Raw genomic sequence first — 18,896 nt, forward strand, 5'->3', positions numbered from 1 at the left:
GGGACCGGGTTCTATGTACATCACGAATAGAAAAGGAGAATTCCATTTCGATAGCTTCAGGCGCTTATGCTGAATATAAAGTGAGGGTTTTGTTTTTGTTGTTTAAGTTTCATGAGACGGTGGAGCTATGTTGGGAGACTTTTTCCTCCCTTTCCTTTTAGCCACTCCAGTTGTCCTTACCCTGGTAGGGGCTTTCTCCTCCCCCTCCCCCCCAAGCCCCTGCCATCTGTTTTTCGTCCCTACCACTTACTGCTAGACAAAAGCCCCTTCAGCCTCCCAAGTGCTCCAGAAGGATGATCTGTTGCTGCCGTCAGAACTTTGGAAACCCAACTACAATACCAAGGGCAGTAACTGTGGGTCAGATGAAGCCTCCACTGTTGGGCCTGAGAGTCTGCTCTGAATCTCTCTTCCCCTCAAACTGCAATTGTTTCTTGGCTCTCCTCACAGGTTCCTTTCCCTGGCTATGGTTTCCTTGACCCATAGCACCATAATCTCGAATCTTGCTGATAAGTTGCACCAATGGAGCTAAGTTACCCCCTTCCTTCTCCTCTACCTTTCAGCAGAGTCAGACCCTCAGCATCTACCCCTGTCTATTTTTCTACTCAAATATGTCCAATACCCCCTCCTGCTACTTGCCCCTTAGCCTCCAAGGGAAATAGATGTTGGACAGAGAGCAGAGCACCAAGTGGGAGAACTAGAGTGAAATCAACTTCAGCTGCCAGAACAAAACCTGTTTTGAAACTCCTCTTCACTCCATGGCCCCTACCTCTATTTCAACTCTTGCCTCTTCTCCAAGCCTTATGACTGCATGTGGTAGAGGAATCAAGTAGTTTTGAAAGAGAAGGCATGGCTGCAGGGGACCCCCACCTTTCAAAAGTTCTTACAGAAGAGGAACACTGGATGTCCCTGTTTACTTTTAGCCTGAGTCTCACAGACAGAGACGCGTCTTGTTCTATTCTGCTGTGTGGGAGCCAAGAGAGGCTGGAGGAGAGATCTGTGGACTCTGGTTTTCCTGGAGTTCTGCCAATGCTTTTTTTATTTTACTTTTTTTAAAGGAGTTGGCACTTGAGGACTGGTGGTCAAATAACATTCAAGCAGCCTGCAAACTCTAATGTGATGCACTGCTCAGCACATCGCTTTCACTAGGGTGAGGGCAAGGGCATTTTTCTTTGCCAGCACAGCATGGGGAGCTGGGACTCAGAAAACTCAACCCACGGATGACTTGGCGTGCACCAAAGCCTGCATTCCTTGGGAATACAAAACTGCCTTTGCTTCTCTTTCCCTCTCCTCGTTTCTCTGTTCTATGCTTCTCCATTCAGCTGCTCCTGGCCTCAACTCTTTCTTTTTGCATCCTATTCCCAAGCCACTTGGAACAAGATCATTATATTTGTCTTGCTTCTGCTCTCCCATTGCTCTGCCCTATCAGTCCCTACACAACCCAGGAGTGAAGGGTGACGCAGAGGAAGACATGGTAGCAAAAAAAACCCTCTCTTTGGGGGTAACAAAAGCTTGGTTCCCACCCCCAACTTCACCCTCATAAGACCAAGAAAGAGGAGGGGTCCCCCAACATGACTTAGGTAAAGGGGTGAGAGGTGGAGGTTGGGGAAAGTCTCCCCCTTGGTGCCATCAGGTTGGTGTTCACTTTGTGGGTGCGGGGTATACAGCGCCTCTTGCTGGACTCTTCTTGCTGGGCACCTGTATGTGGCCTCTTATGTGGGACTTGTCACTTGGTTGATTGCTTCTTTTCTCTGCTTAAGTTTTGTTGCTTTCATTTTAAAATATTTTTAGGGTAGGTTTTTTTTTTGGCGTTGTTTTTGTTTTTTGTGTTTTTTCATTTTGTTTTTTTAATTTGTTTTTGTTTTTGTTTTGTTTTTTTGCCCTTCATGGTCCAAGAAGAAAACAGCAGATTTCACTACAACAGAAACAAAAAAGCCAAGCTTGCACAGTTTCACAGATGCAACACACTGTGTGCAAAGACAAGGCCAATAAAGGCCCTGGACACTGGGGAGGACCTTTGAACCCAGAAGGATATAGTGAGATAGTGGGGAGGCAAATATTTACTTTTTAACATATAAAAGTGCCCCAGGGAGACAAAGGGAGAAAAGTGCTTAGTGTCCCCCTCCTTCCTTCCCCCTCCCTCTTTCTCTCTCTCTCTCTATATATATCTACATATAGATATACATACATACATATATATATACATATATATATATATATATTTCACCCCTGACCCTCAGGAGATTGCTGGCTTTATAATTTAAATGGCGGTTTTAATTTGTCCTTCAATACTTTCCAGGAATGGCTGGATGTATAGTGATGGGATAGGAAAGTAGGATCTAGCAACTGGAAGTTCCTAAGGTAACCTAAAGTCTCGATTAAATAGAATGTGGAGAAGCTAGAACAAGCTAAACTGAGATGAGAGAAGCAATTGTTGCAGACAGATTAGGACAGCAAGGAATAAAGGTCATAACAAAAGGTTAAGGGGCTGGAGACAAGAGTATGTGGAAATAGTGTTCAGCAAATAAGATGTGGAAAAGTGCTGGCAAATTTGTTGGAAAAGGTGAATTTTAACATCAGGAAAGAGACAAATTGGACACCTGAGAGAGGAGTTATGGGAAAGAAAATACGAGAACAATTTTTCAAATAGAGATGTGTGGATGGGATAGAGCAGGGTGTTTATAGCGGAAACTAAGTCCCATAGCTGGTAGGAAGCCTTTGTCCCTTCCAGACCCCAGATGCTTTCCTCAAAGATAAAAAAAACTCCTGCTATGTTTACACCTGTATAGGGGGATGGTCATAAAAGGCAAAGGGGGAAGAAGATGGGAATAAGCATTTATATAGCACCTCCTACTGTGCTAAGCACTTTACAAATATTATCTCACTGGATAAAAAAGGCTCAAGGAGTAGCTTATTTAAAATCATGGCTGATACAGAACAAAAGGATCTCTTGCCTCGGTTGTCTCCCTCTAAGCTCCCTGAAAGAAGTTTTCTGAATAATAACTAAAGCAGAAAAGCTAAGCTTTCTTCATGAGCAATATGAAATTGCATTTGAGCCTGATTGAGACCCAGGACACTTCAGTTTTAGACTTGATTTTGCTGCTAAGTTGCTCTCAGGAGTCCTCCTGTAAAATGTGGAATTTTGAAGGGATGACCTTCTAGGCCTTTCTTTCAGGTCTAACATTTATGAATTGGCCAGAGGGTCTCCATGCCATGGTCAGTGTACCGTGTTGGCTGGGCCAGGCTAAACAGATCTTTCATCAAAAAACAAAACAAAAAAATCCTATCTGCATTAAAGTTGGAGGTCGTAGAAAGGGGAACTGGATTCCGGGATTCCGTCTGAGATGAACCATCCAGAAGTGAGTTCCTATATAAGAAACCTACTTTGTGAAGAGCAAAGTGATACAAGTACGCAAATTAAAGATTTTTTTTTTTTTTTTTTTTTAGCTTAGGCACAGAAAGGAAGATGCTTTGGCTAGGCAGCACACACACCAAGGACAGAGCTAAGAAAATAAAATCTGCCACTTTAGAAGGGAGTTAAGGGTCTCCACAGCTAGGACACTGATGGCTTTGAAGGGTAAAGGAGAGATTTGAGACCAGTAGTATAGGGGAACTGTAAGGCATATGGACAGATGCAGGGAACCGGGGAAGGGAGAACTCATTTCCATTTTTACCTCTTGCAAAGAACACTTTGGCCAGGACATTCTTATAACTTCCATAAGGAATGGAATCTATATAATTCAATTTAAAAAAATTATTTAGCTGAGAGAAAAGATGAGGAAGACCTGTATAAGGTGTGAAAGAAAAAGAGGGAGGGAGAAGCAGGGAGAGTTAAGGGGTTGAACTAAGATGGAAGAGAGGACAAAAGAATGCTGATCCCCTTTTCCTGTCCTTCTCTTCATGGAAGAAATTTTTTTTTTTTTTCCAGCAGTTTCAAGATCTATTGGGTGGAAGTGGGAGACAACTAATTGTAGAAAGATAAATTACTGGGGCAAAGACCAAAATGGGAGTAATGGACAACTAAATATAAAGTGGAACGTAGAAAATGGCCCATGGTCTGTGGCCCTGACTTCCTTTCACTAAGATTCCCTGACTTCAGTCTGTTGATTAAAGAGTCAAGATGGACTAGGGTGGAAGTAGAGGGACTGGTCAGGGTATGAGGTCCTTCTGCTAACCTTTTTGGGGATAGCTATATGCTGAAGGGTCAGAGCCATGGGGAAAGGGGGCTGACCTTCTGACTTCAGGCTCTACTTCTTGACTTTCTGTCTTCCCCTCTTACCGCCCTCCCCTCCCATGGCCCCCAGTTTTTATACCATACCTTGATGGTTTGGGAGTAGACAACACCGACAAACTCAATACAGGAAATTAGTTACAAACATACAGGTACAGTCATGGACAAAGACACACACACCATCATGGGGCAGGGAGAAACAACTGGAGGTAAAAATCTATGGTTTTAGAGTCGCGGAGGGTCAGCGGTGAATGTCCCTGACCCGCTGGGGCAGTTTGTCTTCCCGGAGGATCTGCCTGGTGTCTAGTTTGTTTGGTTTGGTTTGGAATAAGCAGTCAGTGTGAATGCTGTTAGGGGCTGGGTCTCTTGCTAGTAGGGGGTGAAGCGGCTGTACCCTCCTCGGCAGAGGCTAGCCTGCAACATCAAAGATGAAAAACAGCCAATCAGTATTGTCTTTTGGTAGGAAAAAAAAAATCAAAAAAAAGGAAAAAGAAAAAAAGAAAGGAAAAAGAGAAATAGCCAAATCCCATTTTCTTCCCCCAATGTTTTTTTTTTTTTTTTTTTTCCCCTCCATGGGGAGAATAAATGGTTTAGGTGATAATTTGCCATGGCAACAGGGTAGTGAGGGCCAGGTTGAGGGGCTTGGTTTATTTCTGAGTGGGTGGTATCCTTGAAGTCAGGAGGGAGAGAGCCTTTAGGGACAAGCAAAGGAAGTGGCCATCAGCAATACTGGCCTTGAATATTTTCTCTCTTTTAATTCTTAATTAGTCCTTAGTGTGCCCCTTGATTTCTCATGGAGTGCAGCCTAACATGATGGGAAAAGCAATGGATTTAGAGAGGACAGTTTTAAGTTAGTAGCCTCTGTTACTTATAAGTCGTGTGATTATGGGCAAGATACCTGCCATTGGACCTCAGTTTCCTTAGGGAAAAGAATATAATAATGGTACTTGATAGCAAGGACTTCTTTTTTATCTTCTGTTTCTTAAGCACCCAGCACAGTGATTTGCACATGTTAGATGCTTGCTGAATTAAATCAAAGGATGGAATTGGATCTGGCCAGTTCTAACTACAGTGGGCCTATGACCATGGGTTAATGAGACTTTATAACAGGATACACACTCCAAGCAGGCTTTATCTGGGGGAGAAGGGGGAAGGATGAGATAAAGTCCTGATCTTTTTGATGCAACACTACGCAATTTTGATTTAGGAATTAGATCTATTGAGCTTTCCAAGGCCTAAGCCAAAGGATCACATCGGACAAACCCACTTTAGGCTCAGGGCTTCCAAGTAATAGCCTAAATTTCCTCGTATATGTCCACAGGTTTTCTTCTTCTATGATCTGGGTATGAGGGTTCTAAGATGCATGTATTTTCTTATATAGAAAATGTAAGCTTTCTTATGGGTAGAGATTTTTTTTTCTTTTCGGGTTGGTGCTGGTGGTAGAGAAGGAGAGTCTTTGTTTCTTAGGTATAGAGAGTGTATTACTGGAAAGATCACTGAATTTGGCGAATTTTGAATCAGAGGACCTGTGCTTGAATCTCAGTTCCACTGGGGTTAATCACTTAACTTTCTGAGCCTCATTTTCTTCATCTGTAAATGGAGGTGGACTAGCTTAAATTCAAAGTCCATTCTAGTTCTGAATCTATGATTCTGTGTTCTTCTCTTTGGATCCCTTTCTCCCTGGGTTTCCAAACCTCTTTTCTCCAATCTCTTTTGGAATCCTGAACTTGCATGATCACTTGATTTCATTATTACCTTGCAAGAAAGATTTTCTTGTTTCCCTCCTACCCTACTGTCCATTTTCATTTGAAAAGGGGACAAAATGGAAAATGTTGAAAAGTTGACAAAAAAGATAAGTTTTAAAAAATAATGTTAAATAAAACACAAAAAAGGTAATCCTTCATTAATTAGTGAAAACATTTAAGTTGTAGCAGAACTGAGGGCATTGGGCTTTTTAAAGAAAGCATTACAAAGCATACCAACCTAGGGCCTGAGTACCTGTCCTGAGAGTCAATGGTCGCAGGGAGTGCGAGCCAATGAAGGATTGAATCTAGCCCATGGTGTTGCCAGGGCCAACCTCAGGCAAGATTGGATTTTTGAAGATTGAAAACACCCAAAAATTAAAAAGAAAAAGAAAAAATAGGATAAAGAAGTGAGGGACCCTTAAAAGAAAAGAAAAAATCTTGCTGGATTGACTCTTACCCATTTTTCCCATTTCCCTTCCCTGACCCTTTCCCTCCCCCCAAGTTTTCATCTTTGATGCTGGATGCCAAGCTAGCTAAAAACCGACATTAAGCACAATGCCGGGATGAGGGTTTGGGGTTACTCTTAGGCTGATGTGTTATTAAGAGAATACCCTATTGTATAATGGGCCTGGGTTTTTGTGACTACAGCTGGCATATGTACACACACACACATACACACAGGCTCTCCTGCAGATCACCATCATCAAGCCAAGCTCAGAAGTACACCCTTTCTCTCTTCCTGACCCCAACCATTCTGCCCATGCAACGATGACCACTGAACCCAGGGAGAGAGAATCCTGGAGCAAGCACCTCAGGGAGCCAAGGAGAATAATGAGTCACAATCAGTAGGCCTCTCTCCTCAGTTTTGGATAATCATGTTATGTATATAGGAGGAATGTCATTTTGAAACACAAAGGGACCAGGGGGGGATCATTTTTGCATCTGGGGGAATTAAGTCCATTGTTGTAGGTAGGAGGGTGCCACTGAAGAAGGGAGGAGGCTGTGTTTTGGCATCTTTCTCAATGGCAAATTCAAATCAGGATCATGAGTCACTGAAGATTGGGAAGTTGACCTGGGATAATGACACAGACTGGGAGGCCAGAGAGACACACACAGAAAGGGCCCAACAAACTGTAATATATGATATCCCTTTCTTACTTTAAGAAGGGAACATGAGGAGAGGGGTACTATTATATACTTATGGGGTGGGAGGTTTCCAGGCTTTCTCTTCCCCTTATTCTTAAATACTTGAACCTAAGGAAAGTTATTTTAGATTCAACCTGGAGCTTTTTCTAATGCTCCTTCCAACTTTCCAACACCCTCCCTTCTCCTCACCCTCGAGGGATAAGAGCTTTTTCTGACCATGAACAGCTAAAGCAATCTATGACCAAAGCAGGGCTGGACCTTCTTACCATAGTTCCAATGCTATAGGTTGCAGCAGGGCCAATGGCGTGGTGATAAGGGTCAGCAGCTGCATAGACTCTGCCATAACTAGGGGACAAGAAAATACAGTCAAGATGTGGTCATGGTGTTAAGCCGAGGAGATGGAAATAAAATAAACAGGATAAGAGACATCTGCTTACTTCTCAAACCTAGATTTAAGTCTTTTGATTTCAGACTCCCATATCAATTAGGTCATTTTCCTTCTCTTTCTCCACATCTAGTATACCTCTTGTAGAAAGCCCTTTTTAGAAATTTGTGACTACTAATAACTGCCACATGCCCATCATGTTTTCCATCAGACCCTCTACCATTGAATGTAAACTTCTCAAGAGATGTGAGGTAGAGCCTGTCTATGTTTTCACACATAACTTTGTGTACAACATATGTTTTATTCAATGAGATGAAGAAATGAGTGATTACATGCAGATGTGGGGGCAGGAGGGTCCCAGTGAGTGTGTCTGCAGTGGAAGGAAAAAAGGTTACTGGGGTAAAAACAGATTTTGATAAAGTAATTATCATCAGTGATGAGTAAAAGTCTGAAATATTCATAATTGGCAAGCACAACAGTGAGTTGTGAATTTCTGAAACCTGGGCTTTCCCTTTAATAGGGGTGAGCATGCCCTCTAGACAATCTTATAAATTTGATTTTTCCATAACCAAATATTTATTATTTAATTTAAGATGGCAACCAAGTTCCCCCTCTGTTTTTGGACTAAACAGACTAAATAATCTTAAGTCTTTGAAGTCACAGCAGATACTGAACATCTTAAGTAGGGTAAGGCTCCCATTGGATGGGGAAGGATAGTGTGATGAGAACCTTGCCCCATCACAAGAGCATGAAACTCCTAGCAGATAAGGAAAGCTTGCTGGCGTCTTATACCTGGCAGAGCTAAGTATCCCAGGCCATACTGTAAGCAATTCTGCTGGCTCTACAGGATGGAGCTTCAGGATTGAATAAAGTAGAATCTGAATTCTTTGACTAGAAGGGCAGCTTTGAGGATTGTGAGAGAAGGTCCCAGCTGGGAAGGGTTCATCAAACACAGCTGCACCTTTTCCTCATCTTCTCACTCTTATTGTATCCCACTTTTCCCAAACATTTTCCACTTCTCTAGCAGTCCCAGTTCCACCAGTTTTGTTTAGGGACCTGAGTTAGTTGCTACCACCATATTAATGGTCTTCAAGAAAAGAGAAGTTAACTCGAGGTTGAAAAAATTGGGAGGAGTATTTGCTGATCACTTCCATCTGGGGCTGTTCCTCAAAAATGATAACAGGCAATTTAGAAAAATGGTGATTAGCAAAGTGCCTGGCACACAGCAATAAATACTTTTTGACTAATTAGAACTGCTCTGGCAACTAAACTAATTAGCCAAAGGACAAGTATGGTGGGTGCACTTTTCAAGTGCACTTTGTGCACAAGTCGGGACAAGTCACAGGAATGAGACAGTTCATGAAAGATGGAAATCTTTGACACATATAGAGGATCAGGGATTAGGTTAAGAAAAGCACTTTTGCAAGTGACAATCCTGATGGATCCTACAGGAGAGATGGGAGAAGAAAAGGAAGACTCATCTGGAATTTTCCTACATCACCTTTTATAGACAGCTCTCAGTTATCTCTGCATGCAGGGAAGAATTCCTCCAATAGAGTAGCTGAGGTTCCAGGGGATTTAGAATCCAGTTTTAGAGACCCCTTTTAGAGCCCGAGGAACAGGCAGTAGCTTAATCAAAGAAACCTAAGGAACCAGAGATTGTGAAACATTTGGCTCAAATGGTGGGGTGGAATTTAGACTAGCCTCTTGGCCAATGGTAATAGAAGAATGGAAGCAGCAGACTCACAAATGTCCTAGAAAGGGGGATGAGAGAGTTCACTCCCCCCCTCCCCCAGAAATTTTCTAATCTTAGATAAAGGAAGAAGAAGTCACTATATGTTGCTGACCAGAAGACAGCTAGATGTACTGAAGGCTAAAATGCTCTTTGGTTAACAAAGAGACCCTTGTGAACAGGTGGAACTATAAAACAGTATTTTCCCTTCTAGTTATGAATGCCTTCCTCTTTCAGATTACCTATATATTTTCTGCATACATACATAAAGAAAAGACATATGTATACATATGTATACATATATTTATATGGAACCATATGTATGTTTGTATTTTGTTTGTATCTCTCTCCCATCTCTCTCTCTCTCTCTCTCTCTCTCTCTCTCTCTCTCTCTCTCTCTCTCTCTCTCTCTCTCTCTCTCTTATTATTTTTATGCTTGTCTCTCCCATTAGAACATGAGGTTCTTGAGGACAGGAACTGTTTTTCTTTGTATTTCTCGTGCTTAGCAAGTATAGTGCCTGACACAAGGTAAACACTTAATAAATACTTGTTAACCGAGTGACTTCTCCATCTTAAAGTGCACATTTTTTTTTTTTTAAGTTTAAATTCTTGTGGCATGGAGGTGGCCTTGGGGTCTTGAAGGCTAGGTCTTCAGAATAAGCTATAAAGCTACCAAGCTATAAAGACTTTGAGTTTAGATCCAATGAAGTGTATGTGTGCACTTGCCTGAATGTCTACTGTCTGAACACCAGTCTAGTAAGCTCATCACAATGCTGGCCACCACCTGACATTTTAACCAGCAGTGACTGATAAAAACAACCAGACATGAAGGGCTTGAGATCTGCCTTCATGGAGACACTCCTTTAAGGTCTTTGAATTCCTGGAAAAAGGCAAATAAAATGGAGGACATCTAGAATCCTAACTAAAAGCAGTAAGAGTTATACCATAAGTTGTAGCAATTTCTGCCCAGAATCTCAAATAAATTGTAAGGGTGTGAAAGTTTTGAAAGAGCAGAAAAAGACAATTTTGCTGTTGGAATAAGATGTTGCAATATAGACAGAACCCAGGGACAATCGGGCTCACCACTGAGGCCTAATATCATTTGAACTGACTTAGAAAATAGCCAACATTCTCTAAAGGATTCCTGAGATGGGATAGTGATTGGGATAGGCAGCAACTATTTTCTGGATGAAGCAGTAGAACTGGGAGACTAATAAAGAAATAATAGGGAGAGCTGGAAAGATCATTTAAGATCATGTTCATGATTATTTATCCTTTGTCATCTGTTAAGTTTACTTACAGGGACTCACTCTTCACTTCTCTTTCACTCCTTTAAATTCCCTTTAACCCCCCTCCCCACTCACACATACACTTCCACACCCCAGATTGGACTCATTTCTTACCTGTCGCTGTAAGCTGCTGCTGTTGCTGCTGGCTGAGCATATCTGTAGGCAGCATAACCTCCCTGCAGGGACAAGAAAGAGAGGAGAGAAAAGGCAGATGAGTGTTATAGATCTCAGCTTGAGGAGATCTGTCTGCTGAAAAAGGATAAGGTTGGAAAGTGTACCTAGGGGACTAGGTTTTTAGAACTAGCTCCCGAATCTTTGGGGACCCAAGTTCAGGTACATATTTAAGGCATTGAAAAACACTGGATAATAGAAAAGACTTGGGAAGGTAAAGACTACTTGGCCTATAAGGAATATTGCTCCCGATTTCCCTGTCTAGGTGGGACTAGGTTGTTAAATTGAAAAAGTCAAATTCAGTTTTCTGGCAGGGAGAATTTCAATTTTCTTTAATTTTGTAACATGGATTCATTTGCAGTATTATGAAGTCTATTGATTCCCTTTCAGAGAAAAACATTTTTTTCTAAGTGTACAAAATAAAGTATTTGGAAAATTTAAATTAATTATATTGAAATATATTCATCAAAATATTTTTTAAAAGTTCACAGCCTCTCCTGAATTCAATCCATGGATCCCTTCAGTATTTGTAGATCTTAGGTCAGCATCTTTTTATTTAGAAGGATAGAGAAGCCATATATCTCTCTGAATTTTAGGAAAGTCTTCAGGGTATTAGATGGCCTTCAATGAAGTCCAAGCTCTATTCATCTTTTCTAAATGAAGATGGATTGGTTCTTTCTGATAGGATAATACACAAGACAGTAAGTAGGTGTAGGAGTAGGAAGGGAATTTTGTAACAAAATTACATATTTCTAACTAATTGGAAGCAACAGTGGCAAAGAATCTTTATGAGGGATGAAGGATTTCTTTTTTCTCTTGGAGATGCTATGAAGTAGAGGGGTAGGGTTGAGGAAGAGGCAAAATAGGGAGAAAACAGAGAGGTTGGAAGTACAGCAAGTTCTGCTATCTGCATGTTGGGTTACACATGTGGGTGTACTGCCATCCTCCTCCACTGTTAAGAGGTAAGGAGAAGGCAACACCATCAAAGCTAACATGATTAGGAATAGAAATCTGTTGCCTCATCTCTTCTCCTGCCCCACTCCTCCTCTTCCCCACCCACCCACGATCTTTCTTTGGTGGTTGTCCTTTGTTCTAGAAGAGGACCAAAATGACATCACTATGTTGGAGTCAAGATATGGTGTATCTGATTATGGCTGATCAGACCAATACAAGCTTGGAAGGCTCTACCACAGGTCAGACACAAATAGTTCATACTGTCTTTCATACAAGAAGATCAATGTCAATTCACTGCTGTGGATTATTCCTACCCTGCTTTCCTAAAAAAAAAAAATAAATAGTTGAGAGTTAACTATAATGAGCCATAGGAAAACAAATGCAGGACGCACATATCTGATACCCTCTCTGAATCTTCCCCAATTGTATTAGACTCATCTGAACTATGGGAGACATCCCATTGGCTTAAACACAATTGGGAGGAAGTAGGGTTTTATCCAGTGAAATGGGTAACTGTGAAGGTGGGGCACACTTACATAAATCTCTGCGCCATAAAATCCATCCTGATACACGACCCTGGAAGCAAACGGACAAGAAAGTGGTGGGAACGCTGGAGAGGTGGGGTAGGCCGGCTCCGGTGTCTGCTGAGGAGGGAGGGGGCATGGTGCCAGCCCTGCCCATGGGACTGGCATTTTAACAAGCGTTTGCTCCAGTGCCCTGTTTTGGTATAACAATAGAGTAACACCCTTGCTATAGTCAGCAACTTTTTCCCCACAAGCCTAGGGGGCCCGTCAGCCCCAGTCTCACTTGCTACCCCCACCTCCAACCATCCCCACCCTCATCCCGGGGAACTGTGATCCCCTTTAGACATCAGAGGGCACTAGGGCCCTAGGATGGATGGGGTTTGTCCTCAGTTCCTCAGGGAGGCAGCTGGGGCAGAACCATAAATGGAAGCCTGTCTTCCAGTCCTGAGGTATCCTTGGAATTCTCAACATACTGGGAGGACACAAAAGATGCTCAGAGGTACCACTAGTATTATGGTTTTTTGGTCTCTGGCTAAATGCCTTGGGGGAACAATTTTAGAGAAGTTTCTAGATTGTTCAGCATCCTATAGGAATTAAGACTCCATTGTGATTTCTACTAGAATTCCAGGTGAACCACTTTTACCAATACATGTCAGCACCTTTCCTGCAACGTAGGGTCCTAGAGAGTTGCTTAGGAAGCTGAGAGGGTGAGTGATTTGCCCAGCATCCATATAACTTGTAGATGGCAGAAGTTTCCTGGCTCTGAGGCCAGTTCTTTATCTTCTGGTCCTGTGTGACTTCTTTATTATTGTTAAAATGTTAAGACTAGATATAGTCTAATATAGTGCATAGGGCACTGACCCTCAGATACTTCCTGTGCCTCTGTTTACTCATTTGTAAAGTGAAGTAGTTGGATTCAGTGGCCTCTAGGTTTCTTTTGGTTCTCAATCTATGATCCTGTGATCCTAGTTTATAATTTCCCAAAATGCTCCTCAAGCAACTTATACTCTCCCCCCCTCCCCAAGTTGACCAGCCCTCTTTGTCTTCACTAGAATTCTCAGGCTTCTGTATCCCTTCCTTGGCTTTTATTCCTTCTCCATCTTCTTATTCCTGGAATCTCCCAGCCTTTCCGTGTGCCCACACAAGCCACCAGGAGTTCCCCATCCTAGGTACTCACGCGCCATATGTTGGAATGGGGGGAGGAGGTGGTGCAGCCCGGAATGTGTTATATACAGCCCGTCCCCGACCTCGTAAATGTGCCCCTCGGTATGCCACTGCTGTGCCCGTTGTGGGGTATGGGAATCCTGTCACTGCAGAGAAAGAGGAAGAGGGGAGTCACCAAACAGAAAAAAAGAAGTGAGCATCAGGGGAAAGAGGTAAATTTAGCTTTTACCTGAGAGGGAGCAGAAGCATCTACTACCTTGCTAGGCTCTCTCTGCATTTCTGACCTCCTCTGCATTATTCAAGTAGGAGCAGAGGTCCCAAAGATATTTCTTTTGGTTCTGTCCTATTCTTCCTTCCTGGCCCGGAAAATTGGGACACTGCCTTATAAATTCCTTTGAGGTTAATGATAGCTAAGCAATAGCCACCCCTTCATTTGGGTATAATTGCTATATGTGGTTGGGAGAGCCTTCTCCTAGGATCCTGCCATTTTTCCTCTCCCATGCTCAGGCCTTAAAAATGACATTTTACCTGCATAGAATTCAGGTCCATATACAGCACCCACTACGGGGTTTAGCTTCCAGCCTGGGATAAAAATAAAGAAGGATAGTTATTATGTCCGGACCACCATTACCCACCAAACTATCATGTTTCTCTGCTCTCTCTGAACTTTTTTTCATATCTCATCTAATCCCCTTGGATTTGGGTCATCCTAAAGCAGGGCCCAATGTGGGGGAAGGCTAAGGACTCCTTAAATATTTTGACCTTTAAATTGGATGTTTTAAAGGTCTTTAGAGAAAGACCAGAAATACCACCCACAAATGGCATCTGCCTCCCTGTTGTGACCAGAGGTATCAAATTAATAAAAGTATGAGAAGGGATGAATTCATTCTAAGAGGAACCAAAGACTCCTGGAGGTCTTAGTTCCTCAATTTTTCTTTATGATTTTCTTTATGCTATCACCACCACTGCTTTTGAGGAGAAAAGAACAGGACAATCTCTTAGAGCTACTGCTAAGCCATTTAGACTTATTTCTTCTTCTAGTCTCTTCTATATAAATACTTCCCAATTATCTAACCTTGTGAGTTATTCCACCCAACCTCCACAGCTCCCTTCCCAACCCTGACCCCAAGCCTGTTCCTTTGTCAGTAGTTGTGTGTTCTGGGAATAAAATTCCTTCAACATCAACCTAAGAAAAAGAGAATCATGAGAAAAAAACAGCTATATGGTATATATAACCCCATCACTTTTATTTGTGCTACTACTTTCCTAAGTTAGAATTAATAATTAAGAGTTGTATGTACTTGATATGTATTATCAGTTTTGATGCTCCCTGTCTATGCCTAAAACTACCACTTTCTTCTTTCTTTTTTTTTTTTAACTTTTGTTTTTGGTGCCATGTCTGGTCCTTTACTGGATGATATTCACTCATTTTTACCCCTTCCCTTTTTTAAAGGAACATTCTCTCTTGCTAGCAAAGGAAAGGAGGGAATCAAGTGAGATTGGAGGACAGAGTAGGTTAATATCACTAACATTTCTGAGAATGAGGCAGGCTGTAGTATAAAGAAGGAATGGAAGCAAAGGGCTGAAATCTCTTATTATGAACGTATCATCCCTATTAATGGCATTGTGGTCTTTTTCTGGAATTCATCATCTACTTATTTCCAGTTCAGTTGTCTATGATACATTTTAATTGCAGAATCATAGATTTTAAAATCAGAAAGGTCATTTCAAATTTTTACACATAAGGAAACAGGATGGCTAAGAAATTTGAATCAATATATAAGTAACAAATGGGAGAAATAGGATTTGAATTCATATCCCCTTGACTCCAAGTTCTGTGCTTTTTTATATTGTAGGATGCTTAAAGAATCACTCGAAATTTAAAAATACATGTAGAAAATATGAGTGGATAATTGATAATAAATAAAAAGGCAAGGCTTAGCTTTTTAAGAATAATGGGAGGGAAGATGAAGGTAAGAGAATAAAGGAAAAAATGGGAACACAAAGTACTACAAAAATGAATATTGAAAACTGTCTTTTATGTATTTGAAAAAATAAAAAAACTATTGAGAACAAATGAATAATAGGAGTAACTTTAAAGCTCAAGATAAACTGAGGCTTATAATGGATATTAAAGACAACAAAATATTCTATTTTAGTTATGTAGGTGGCAGGACAAATAAAAAGATTTTTTAAAAGCATAGAGCCAATTGCCTGGGGGTAGATTCCTTTCTATTTCTGATAAAAAGAGACTGCCTTTCCTAATTATGTGGAAGTGAGCTTAACTATGATTCTTGAGGACATGCAAGAAAAGACCATTAAAAAGTTGGCTAGTGAAAAGGAAGCAGTGATTCCAAAGAGATAACCTGGCTTCATCAAGAGCAAGTCATAACAATTTAAACATCTTTTTTTCTTTTTATTTTTTTTTGACAGAATTACTGAATCAAAAGAGGGGAATCTAGTTTACCTAGACTTTAGCTAAACTTTTGATAAAGTATGCCAAAGCATTTTTGTGAGAAATATGAGAGAGATCTGCATTAGCTAACATAATCAGATGGATTAAGAACTAGTTGAATAGCTGTAGCAAGATTAGAAAGACCTGAGTTCAAATGCAGCCTCAGACACTTAACACTTATTAGCTGTGTGAAGCTGGGCAAGCCACTTAACCAAGATTTGCCTCTAAAAACAACTGGTTGAATAGTTGGTCAGTTAACCCAAAGATCTGTGTTGTTTCACACTTTTATCAATGACTTGAATAAGGTGACAGATGGTTTTCTCGTGAAATCTGCAGGTTTGAAACAAAGCTGGGAGGGCAGACAGCTAATAACCGTCAATGGCAGATTCCAAAAGGACCTTGATAGGTTAAAGCATTGGACTGAATCTAATAGTCTAATGATAGTGAATCTAATAAGTTAAATTTCAATAGTGAAAAATATAAAATCTAACACTTGAGTATTAAAATCTTCACAAGGATAAGATGGGGAAGATAGCTGTTGTGGAAAAGATCAGAAGGCTTTAGTGGACTACAAGCTCAAAATAATTGGCAGTGTGATATGGCAGACAGAAAAGCTAATGCCAAGTTGGATTTTGTCAAAGAGGGGTAATGCTTCCAGGAAAAAGAAGGTGATAATCTGCCTACTTAGCTTATGTCAGATCTCATCCATTCTGGGTTCAGTTCTGGGTTCTGTAGTTTTAAGAAGGATGTTGACAAGTTGGAATATGTCCAAAGGTGGGCAACTGAGATGGTGAATGGCCATGAGTCAATGTCACAGTGGGATCCATTCACAAAACTGGGCATATTTAACCTGGTAAAAGACAGACTCAGGGTCAAAGGGACATGATGACTGTCTTGTAGTATTTCACAAGCTAGAATGTAGAAGAGGAGTTGGATTTATTTGGCTAGAAGTTGGACCAAGGTAAATTTAACCTTGGTGTCAGAAAAAACTTCCTAACAATTGGAGCTGTCCAAAAATGCAATGGGTTCCCTTAAGGAGAAGTGGAATTCCCTCCTTGGAGGTCTTCAAGCAGAGGTAAGATGATTACTTTCAGGTTGATTATAATGAATATTCCTTTTGGGTAGAATTAGGCCAGATAACTATTGAGCTCTCTTCTACCTCTCAAATTCTACAATTCGATTATCATAGACTGAACTACTCTATTTTGCCTCCATTTTCTCTATTAAGGAGATGATTTTCAGAGTGATAAATATGGAACAAAAAGGGTTAACCAATCATCCAGACCTACAATAAGAGAGCTCTAACTGAATGGGCTTAGCTGCTTTCCATGAGTTCACCAAGTCACTGACCCAGAATGAATCTAAGGAAATGATTGCTGAGGCCCTGTTTGGATCTGACATTTCGTACTAGTGAGATTTCTGCCAACTCACATAATGTCTCTGGGCCTCAGTTTCTTGACTGGTAAAAATGAGGAAATTGAACCAGATGACCTCTAAGGTCCCTTCCAGGTTTAAATCTGTGAAGAGTCTTAGAAAATATAGAATATTGAAAATAGTTAAATAGATAAATTTTCATAAAGGGAAAGAACACACTTTAGGCCACTGGATTTGTCTTCAATTCCTGGAAATTTTTGAGATTGTATCATTAAAGAGATGATTAATGACTCATTGGGAAAGGGAAGGGATTGTTATGAGCTACCAATGCTTTGAATGATAGAATCAGAATTCAAAAAGCCTGAAATAATGGGCTATCATTTGTTATTATTATACTGATAGCTTATAACATGACTTCAGATTTATTTACCAAGTTTCTCCTTACAACAACTTTATGAGGTCAGCAGTGAGGGTATTATTATTTCTATTTCACAGATTAGGAAACTGATGTTTAGAGAGCTTAAGCGACTTACAAAATAAAACTACTGTGGTTATGCCACATCATTATTTTAGATTCTTTTTCTGTAAAAGAGAAATAATTATAGCTTTATTACCTAGGTCACAAAGTTGCCCTTAAGCAAAGAGCTTTAGATACCTTTAACCACTATATAAATGTAAGTCATTATTTACAATTGAATAAGACAAAAATGAATGGAAAAAAATATAAAGTTTTATACTTGGATTTAAAATATCAACTATAAAATATATCATGGATAAATAGATATCAGTTCATATAAAAAGGAACAGGAACTTTTAAGGGGCATCGAGTTCCATTAAGCCTACACTAATATGACAGCCAAAAAATTCTAATGTGATCACAGGCTGCAATAATACATATGTAGAATATGTACATAGTGCTTAGACAAGGGGAGTCATATTCGCTGAAATTTGTCCTTTGACAGACCCTATATGGAGTATTCTGTTCTGTTTTGAATGGAAGATGTCGAAATGCACCCAGATGACCAAAATGGTGAGGGCCTTGAAATCATGACATGAGGATTTTTGAAAGGAAATGTTTAGCCTTTAGATGCAAAGACTTGGGAGAGGGCATGGCAACTGTATTTTAGCATTTGAAGGACTCTCATATGAAAGAAAAATTAAATTTACTTTGTTAGATCCTAGAGAAAAGAACTATGAGGTTTAGACAGTAGTTATAGAGAGGTAGATCTTGGCTAGATAGAAGGAAAAACTTGCCCATAATTAGAGTTGTCCAAAAGTGGAAATCGGCAGACTGTAGGGGTAGTAAGTTACCCATTTTAAAATTGAGGTTAGGTAACCCCTTGAGTATGAAAGAGACTCTTAAGGCTTTGGCTGGGCTAGATGACCAAGGTTCCAGTCAATTCTGAGATTCTATTTCACAATTCTATTAAACTGAAACTCCTTTGAAGTGGAAAATAAACTGAATTAACATGTGATCCAGTTTGATGGCTTCAGGGTGGGAAGGTAGAATGGTTCCCTTGGGTTACACAGCTTTTTTTTTCCTATTTCCTCCTCATGGTACAATCTTGGATTTTCCCATATCTAGGCTCTGGGCTCATTTAGTCCTCCTTTTTTAAGGACCTGCATGATTAGAGAGATCCTTTAATCTCTTCAGTACCTAAAAGAGAAGAAGCATCTTTATTCTTTTGTCAGGCTGGTAGGACTGAGGGTTAGGAGAGTTAGGAGAGGA

General features: G+C 40.6%; 1 protein-coding gene across 23 annotated transcripts in view; it reads right to left on the reverse strand.

The window, feature by feature from the left end:
* Positions 1-1,742: 1,742 nt before the first annotated feature.
* The window catches only part of RBFOX3 (RNA binding fox-1 homolog 3), a 918,966-nt gene continuing 901,812 nt past the window's right edge, over positions 1,743-18,896 (reverse strand). For 16 of the 23 annotated variants that reach the window (XM_074260318.1, XM_074260316.1, XM_074260300.1 and 13 more), the window contains 6 exons: positions 13,867-13,920; positions 13,352-13,484; positions 12,187-12,367; positions 10,640-10,701; positions 7,386-7,464; positions 1,919-4,642 (listed from right to left, as the gene is read on the reverse strand). In XM_074260318.1, coding sequence (XP_074116419.1) covers positions 4,598-4,642; positions 7,386-7,464; positions 10,640-10,701; positions 12,187-12,367; positions 13,352-13,484; positions 13,867-13,920 — 554 coding nt within the window. In that variant the 3' untranslated portion in view covers positions 1,919-4,597. The other 7 variants (XM_074260320.1, XM_074260312.1, XM_074260319.1 and 4 more) reach the window with 2 other exon arrangements.

Source organism: Sminthopsis crassicaudata, chromosome 4 (assembly GCF_048593235.1).
Source record: "Sminthopsis crassicaudata isolate SCR6 chromosome 4, ASM4859323v1, whole genome shotgun sequence".
Taxonomy (NCBI): Eukaryota; Metazoa; Chordata; class Mammalia; order Dasyuromorphia; family Dasyuridae; genus Sminthopsis; species Sminthopsis crassicaudata.